At 33.0% G+C, this 9,037-nt stretch overlaps 1 protein-coding gene across 1 annotated transcript; it reads right to left on the bottom strand.

The window, feature by feature from the left end:
- Nucleotides 1–1,376: 1,376 nt before the first annotated feature.
- Nucleotides 1,377–6,922, bottom strand: TRIADDRAFT_52993 (uncharacterized protein; the record flags this gene model as incomplete). Its single annotated transcript, XM_002109172.1, has 12 exons — nucleotides 1,377–2,373; nucleotides 2,584–2,681; nucleotides 2,805–2,865; nucleotides 3,269–3,411; nucleotides 3,559–3,639; nucleotides 3,818–3,885; nucleotides 4,008–4,084; nucleotides 4,227–4,271; nucleotides 4,380–4,580; nucleotides 4,681–4,919; nucleotides 5,645–6,276; nucleotides 6,421–6,922. The coding sequence occupies 12 exons, from the start codon at nucleotides 6,920–6,922 to the stop codon at nucleotides 1,377–1,379; spliced, it is 3,144 nt and encodes a 1,047-aa protein (XP_002109208.1).
- Between the last annotated feature and the right edge of the window lie 2,115 nt (nucleotides 6,923–9,037).

Here is a 9,037-nt window from a genome sequence, read left to right as displayed (position 1 = left end):
GCCAATTAAAGTTGTTTACTAATTGCATCTATAGTAAACTATATAGTTTATTGAGGGTTGTTTCCCTTTACGAACCACGGTTCATGTAAATGTTATATTGCTAAATTACTATGCGTGAACCACAAGTTTTGTGGTAGGGTATAAAAGGAGGAACGAATGCTCAGCTCTACAGTTCGTGATTAGATAGCGTTTCGACTACTCTATTAGTAAAACTATACTAATCTCTTAGAACAGTCTTATTCCTGTGTGACGGTAAGTAGTATAAGATTACCACACAGTAGACCTCCGGGTGTAGCGGAATAAGAATAAGTAATCTATTAGTTTAGGGTAGTAGTTCGCAAGTTTGTGACAAGGGGATACATAATGGTAGAGTGGCTTCCAATATTTGTAAGCTGATCATTTTATTACTTGTGAAAATGTTTTTAATACGTGAATATGTATATGTACGTTCGTGTTTTACATGCAATAAAATTATCATACTCTTAAATATGTCATTCTTCGATTAATGAGTTATTCCATAAAAATTAGTAATTGTAGCTTTCAAGTACTCTATACCCTGTATATTATCGTTTCATTCTTAAGTTTCTAAATGAGTCATATCATTCGCTATATCTTAATTTTTGCTAATTTTAATGGACATGTAAAGTAAACATATGTGTCGCACTAAATTTAATATATATTACATCTATATGCAGCTTCACATTCGTAAAACCCCTGCTGTATTACAGTTGTTGATGCCATAATACCAGATTGTATATAATAGTGATAAACTAAAATTATTAATATTAAGTAGAAAATGCGATCTAACTCCCTCTTTTGTAAAGTCTATATACTAAGTGTCCCCTACAACATCATTTCTTTTTGGCTGTGCAAATGAGCTCCTATATCCATGAATAACGATTTTAGTACAACTTTTATTTAAATATTTTTTAGGACGTTGTCCTGGATCACTTGGGTTTAAGTTTGTCTTTGACAAAATATAAAATGCACAAGATGTATTCATCCCTAAAATTTCATCGATTTCAAATGCCGATTGCTTTAGCGTGGTACGCTTCGCTTTAAATATTACAGTGAAATTTTCCAAATAAAAAACACAAGTTAAATCTAAAAAAACATTGTATTTTGAAGTTAATATTTAATAAGCGATTACCTCATAGCTAAATATTCATGTATTCCATAAATTATTTACGTTATAATGTAAAAAAAACATTAATTCGAAATTTCGACTAAATCGTCATCGAATAACAAAACTTTTGTCGATTTATATATTCATAATTTAATAGGTAATAATAGATTCATAATTCATCTTAAGGAAAGTTACTGTCTTTTCCGATCATACTATAATTATATCTTCTCTATATACCTGATACGTTGCTTTAGTCCAATGATATATACTGATTCTTTTTCTTCGATTTGCTAATAGCCAGGTTGAATTTCTTTAAATTTTTAGTATAGGCTAACTCTTCTTCAAAAGTTTTTAAATTTAAATAATTATTGGAATTAATCTTATCAATATTAATGGACTGAACAGATGCAGACGAATGCAAAATATGGGCACTTTTAGTTCGATGTTTCTTAATTTGGCGGCTATCATTATTATCGTTATCGCTATTGCTATCTTTGCTATATGGTTGTCCCACTTTAAAAACCATTTTGGTCATTTGATTGATATTGGAAGACTGTGGGCGATCTAATGCAGCATTCGCACTTTTAACACGGCCAATGATACGCGGCTCAACATACATATCAGAGATGATATTATCAGCAAATCGGATAACTGGTGCTGTGGATGGCCTTAGCTTGGATGTTGTCTTTTGGAAAGTTTTTACGGTCTCAACTTGAGTCTCTGAAGTAGCTCTTACTGACCTAGCAGATAGGCAAGTATTTAAGGTCATATTGTCGTCATCATCTTGTTGATCTTGTCGCTTGCGATATAATTTAGCCGGTGAGGACCTTGGTCGTAAGGTACGATCTTTAGTACCATAAACTTGAGAACTAACGTTTGCAGTCGATGGTCTTTTAAGGTTGGTAGTATCTTTATCTTGTATCACGCATCGCGATGAAAAGGATATACCACTACTGCAACTACTATTAGGTCTACTCTTTGGATTTAGTGTATTTGCTGTTAATGGTCTACCGTGCAAGCCATATTTGCCCGGTGTGACGGTATCATGATGGACGCGATCATTATTTGTTGAAAACGTTCGATTTCTTAATACGCGGATATATGAAGGTGCTAATCGTTCAACCGGTTTATTGTCATGCTGCACAGTAAGTATTTCAACCTTAAACTTGGCTGTTGTAGCATTGTAATCCCAATCCACAGGTTCAAAAGTATAATTAAAGACGTTTCTCATAGTACTGGTAATTAATCTATGAAGATAAACAGTATAACGTATTAGACGATGCTGTCAGTTGTAAATGATATACGCGTATATTGAGAGTCTTATTCAGCTATAGATTTATGATTCATGACCATTACAATCATTATTAACCAAACTTTGCATGATTATATTATGGTTACAACTAATATATGCATTAAAAAAGAACGATATTTCAATTTTTATTCACACTGATTATTACCTATTATCTTGGGCAAATAGATTAAATATAGGATCAGATCTGCTATTGCCTCGCATAACGCGCAAACAATCTCCATTAATAATACTCCAAATACGTATCTAAGGAGTAAAGGATATCAGATTAAGAATAATCAAGCTAACTAAGTCTTATTATTGCTTCAGTAATTCTAATATTTCAGTTAAGATCTAAAGTACGCTATAAAGACTTCACGTAGTGCTTACTTTGCCGTCTTCAGAGCCGGTAATAATTCGGCAGTAATGAAAATCAACCGATGTGACGGCACTATTTTGCAAAATAAAACATTTAGTTAATAAAATTGTAACTATCGAACATAATATTACAATGGAAGCCAGTACCGGTATGTTATAGCATACTACGGTAATTATGCTGTGGTAAAATCGATAACACTGCAATGGATCAAGTTCTAGGACTGTAAATAAACTTTAACACCGATCATGAATATGTAAAGCGCTGGAGCTTAGTGTGTATAGCGTAATTAGTATTTATAACTATTCCGAATTAAGTACTAATTATTTATCTATAGACATGCTGTTTACAGTGCTTATAAGATTGATAGACTAATAACCAATGCGTATGAAGACTATACACAAGGAGGATACTAAAACGGTAAGCATTAACTTAAATGTTAAAGGTTCTAGTAGTTTTAACATTGCAATACACTCACTTGGGATGCCGAAATGCACCAAGACAACCTTTATAATTTCCAATAGCACTCCATAAGAAAGCATAACCATCAGATCCACCGCTAACAAGGTGATATTTGTCTAATTTGATACAATTGACTGGCCCGACATGCCCTTTTAGCGACTAGATTTTATAGAGTAGCAAAGCGAGGTAAATATTAATTAGTTTTCGTTAATACTGTACCTTAAATTACTTTTGAAACACTATTAGCTAGATAGTACCTGAACATTAACCGATGTTTTAAATTAAAGACATAATGTATTATTCTACCTTAATTAATTTTCCTTTGATTACGTCCCACACTTTCACTCGACCACCTTCGCAGCAACTTGCAACAGTGTCATCGAATATCTATAGATATATCAATAAATTAATTCAATCTGGATTATAATTATAGATCTATCATCTCACTACAAAACTACAAAATCCATATATGCAGCAGGCGACAACTAAGCTAACGATGAGTTAAGTGTACAAGTATAACGATCTTTTAATTTACTTGCATCATTTGCAAGTACTATTAGCTTACCTTGACATCAGATATGACATGCCTATGCTTGAAAGTCCGCCTACATCGACCGGTAAATATATTCCACACTATAGTGCCCATAAAACAATACGTAGCAATAATTAGAGAACATCTTCTGCTTTAAATTTTTGTTCTATATTAAGATTTAAACAACATATTAGAAATAATAATTTATTTATCCTATACTGACCTTTCACTTGTTTATCGCGAGCACCAGAAACGGGAATATTATTGTGCAAATCAAGGCAAGTAATTGTTCCTTGATGGCTAAGAGCATGGAAGTAATGTTAATTTCATGAAGAAATTGATGCAAATACGAATATAAATCAAATCTACTTATCGAAATACTGTATATTTTGCAATACACTGCTACGAAGACAATTCAATGGCCAAATAAATTAAAACTTACCCACGAAATATCTTTAAGAATGTGCCTGTGGCTAGAGACCAGCACCTGTATAGTTTTAAGTCGGGTTTTGACATAAAAATTATTCAGTAATCATCATCTAGGCCATTTATCTACTACAATTAGACATATAGCATAAGTACATAAAATTTTTACCTAATTGTAGTATCATAGCTACCACTTAATATGTAACCCTCTTTCTCACACATGTAGAGAGCCCTGATTGAGCCTGCATGACCATGAAAGACGCGTACTAATTTGCCATTCTGTGCATGGAGTAATTTGATTCTACGATCGACTGATCCTACTAGGATATACTCGCCACCACCAAAATGGACAATCCGATGTTTATCCAATCTATTTACAAGTATAACATAAAATAATGATTAGCATCTAGTCTCGTAATATAAACAAAAATTTTGAAGTGAATCATGCTTGCAAATATACATTGACTTACTGATCTGAAACGACAATGAGATTATATGCATCACAAAATATGTTTCTTTCATCCATTACAACATCTATAGTCTTAACGCCATTATAGGCATGCCTTAAATTTCGAATATCATGGAGATGCTTCGGGCTATTTACTGATTCTTTGGTTAATTCAACCTGGTGCGTCCCTTCGACAACCTGGGGAACAGGAACGGGAGTCATAGAGGCAAAACGGATGTTGCATCCTCGAGCGGAGGAACCCTATAGATCGATTTATATATTAAAAGGTCAGAAATCAAATTTTCTATTAATGCAGCTACAAAAGGTCGAATGATAAATTGTAGAGAAATCTGAATGAGTTCATTAACAATAAAAAAAGTAAACCGGGTATTGTATTCTGTTTGTACGTAAAGTTATGCACAGCTGTCACTTTTAATATCTTTATTTTTATATAATTTAGCTATCAATAAGAGCATAATTAACAAAACTATGGAAAACGCCTTCACCTACTTTTGCTAGAGTGAGAGATTATGGCTATCACTATCTGAAAGTAATATACTATCAGCAAACTGCTAGTCAAAATTGTTGTAGGATTTTAAATTTCTCGATACTATTAGCTACAGTAATTCATCAGATATTTACAGACAAATATTATCATTAATGAATTCGTTACAGTTGGTAAAACACTGATTAGTAATTATTGAATTGTAATATCATAATACTTTTAAATACTTTTAAAAGCTTCAGTGTTTTATTAAGAATGGTTAAAGATTAAATAAACGGAAGATATCATTTGCAGTCTAATAAATCGTATACTCATGATGATTGATTAGCGTCGTTACTTACTATTTAAGATTTCGCTCTTTTAACCACAATATTGTACAAGATACCATGCTATACTTATTTAAAAACACTAACTACTTCCGTACTATGATTTCGCTATAAACTGCTCAGGACGCTATATTACTTATTCTATTCTTCCATACCTTCATAAGCATAATTTCTTCCCAAACTTGTTGTTGCAACATATTATCATTTTGGACCTGCTCGACTAGAATTCGCCAATGTTGACTGACGCATAAGCAATTAGCTAAATGGACTCTATCCAACATTCCTAGAATATTCTTAGAAATATGAACAGGTAGACGTTTGATCATGTCAACATAAGTGCATGATCCTGATGTATCGTTGATAACATATTGTGGAAATGAGATTTCTTCATCAGAACTCTGACCATCATCGCTTATGTATTCTTCTAAATTTTCGTCTCTAAAATCTTCAATATTATTATATTGATTGTCGCTATCTTGGATACATTGCGGTATATTGGTCTCTTTACCAGAATAGCTAGAATACGATTTAGGATTTCGGTTATCATTATTGTCAGTCCAGTTTCCATATGTTTGAATTGGAACTGGTTCAGTTATACATGAGCTGTTATCCGATCGAACAGAAATTGCCGTAGAGGGTCTGGCTAATTGCGAGCTTATAACAGTACTTGATCTACTTTCTTTAGCAATTAAGGCAGACCTCGATGAAGGCGATGGAGTTCGAGGAGAAGATACAGTGTACTCTGATCGACTGTCATCATTATGAAAGCTATTTTCGGGAGAAACATCTATGAAGTAAAGATCATTAATTTACTTAGTTAACATCTGCCAAAGCATAGCTGATTTCTTTTTGTAAAGAGTTAACATTACAGTCAACCGATACTACTATTTCTCACCAAAAATTTGAAGTGATATCGATTTATTTTACTTACCTTCTTTAGTTTTCCACTTATGCAGAGCTTTACATTGGCTATTAAGTATGTGTAATAACCTTGTGTCACACCATTGCAAGATGCTTAGCAAAAAATTTATACGCGTCCATTCTTTAGCTGAAGTAAACCATTGCCAAGTTTCGTTGATACAATTAATTACGAAAGATTTCTTAAGCGCTCGATCAGATGGTGATGAAACGTAATCGATTTCTAAACTAGGACTACTACGCGATCTAGTGTAAGTGTAATCTTTTCCAACTAAAGGTGTAAGTAACATTAATAATCTTTCATACGTTGTTTTACAATCAATACGACTCATTAAGCCCATAGTAAAACGACGTTGCGATGCTTCGCCACAACGTGTAAACCATTCTTTAGTTTTATTTAAAACCTGGGTTAAACGGCAGGCTTCGCATTCGCCACATGTTGTAACATCGTACTTGTTAGTTGTACAACGTAATTGTGGTGCATTCGCTATACTAAATGGCGTGGGATTTGGCATTGTCGTTAGACCTATAGGAATACATAAACGATAAATGACGGCTGTTGAAAATCATCAATTTAATAATATATTTAGATATCTTGATGTCAGTGGTATGATATTGTAAAATTGAAATAAAAATCTCTGTTTAAACTTACGTTCAGCTAGATCATTAATGATATACTGTTAGTGCATTTTAATCTAGGCCTTCAGAAGCAATCCAATAACAAATTAGACTAAGTTATTTTGTGATACGTTGTTTTGGTCGGATAATAAATACGCGTATGTCCGGTAATTTCAGCAATATATGCTATTTCTACTTGATTTCCGTGATTGGAACGAATTTCCTATGAGTCTTTAGAAATAAAACGTCCTTTATATCAATTATAAATCCAAGAAATAGTATCTTAAGATCTTGTAGTCTCCTTATACGTATACCATGGATCAATCTCTACTAGTAAATTAAGAAATAAATTAACTCAAGTAAGATGATATTTTATGCCTAATTACATACATCACAATCTACTATTACAGTACAACAGGGAAGGCATGAATGTAGTAACATGTACAGGAAATATATATAGCAGGTACTATAATTTATTGTTTAACAATAATAACGGTCGTTGTTATAGGAATGGACAATGGAAAATTGAACAATGCGTTTCAGTTCAAATGATTGACAATATTTTATTGCCAGGGTCAACGACTGTTGCGTCGTATAGTATCCATACTAGTTACTCTCCAATCAACTAAGTTGATGAGATCTTATACTAGCCAAGATGTATTTAATATAATAAGACGAACCTACTATGCTTTTGTTCGTATTAAAATGTCATAGGCATAATTTAGATTGCCTATGGGGTAGTACATATTGTCCGCACTAAATTATGCAGGATAGTATTAAATTCGGTTCCGGCCGTATTGACTGTGCAAAAAGTTATGTATTAGAAAATGACTGTGTGCGAGTACTTATAAACTTTAAATCGCGCTAGTTCGTTCATATCGTCAGATCAGTATAGTATGCTGTACTATTATAGACCGTTGCCTATACTCAATGCTGTATGTTATGTCGAAAGCATGCTCTAGTACAAACATAACTTTCATTTTAATTGATAATCGTGTCTTGAATGCTGACATATAGAAGTAAGCAGCGTAAAGTAGTACCTACTGTCATATAGTCACTGCACTAAAAGCATGATGATGTGATAATTTTGACTAACATAAGTATCATGAACGCCATATTACAGCGTTCTAGTCATCCGATGAAATTCTATGGGGTAGTATTAAATATCATTTATACTACTTTATCTTATTATTGCAAAATTCGTTAGTTTAAGAATGTTACCACGGCAACGGTCGTCATGACACAAACCACTGCAACAACAGTGGCCGCCATATAACATATTCCATTAATTATCTACTGCTGCAGATCGTTTTGTAATTAATAGGGATTATACCGTGATGGAAACTTCCATCCCGATGTAGGTATAGAATTCCAAGCAAAAACAACAAGAACATATTATAGGCAGTGGAGCGTATTAACACGCATTGTTCTGCTTGAGTCGTGCTAATACGTTTAATACTGTCAACGTCACTAAATGCTACTAAATTATTATTACGGATGTATTAAATAATGATATGGATTGTCCACAATAATCATCTGTTTTATAATGTTGATGAGCTACTGTAGATAACAGTAGCAATACCACTTATGGTGATACTATCTCCCTAGATGCATAGGCTGTGACCATTATGGAATAATACCAGGCTGCCAGTATAATTGAACTGGTACTATTTGTGTACATAGGCTCGATTCTCTTAGATACAGTTACCAGTACAGAGTAACCGATTAAAGTTCAAGTCCTATTTTGTCACATTATCACAACTTTGGTTGAATTATTTAGTTGTCATAATCTTTTGATGGAAATTTACCATCAATAAGTCAAATCGATTGTTCAATGTATTATATTGCAAATACATCGCATAAAATTTAGAGAATAAAATTGGATCCTACTGAAAATAATAAGAAAGAATTGAAGAACTGCAAGTGTAATCAACGCCTCTTCTAACGATTGGTATAATTTACAGATTAATTAACATCAAGTAGTATAGTTCTGTGATTACTGCACGATTTCG

Source organism: Trichoplax adhaerens, genomic scaffold (genome assembly GCF_000150275.1).
Source record: "Trichoplax adhaerens TRIADscaffold_2 genomic scaffold, whole genome shotgun sequence".
Taxonomy (NCBI): Eukaryota; Metazoa; Placozoa; class Uniplacotomia; order Trichoplacea; family Trichoplacidae; genus Trichoplax; species Trichoplax adhaerens.
Note: the sequence above shows the minus strand (reverse complement) of the source record. Positions and strands in the feature narration are given on the sequence as shown.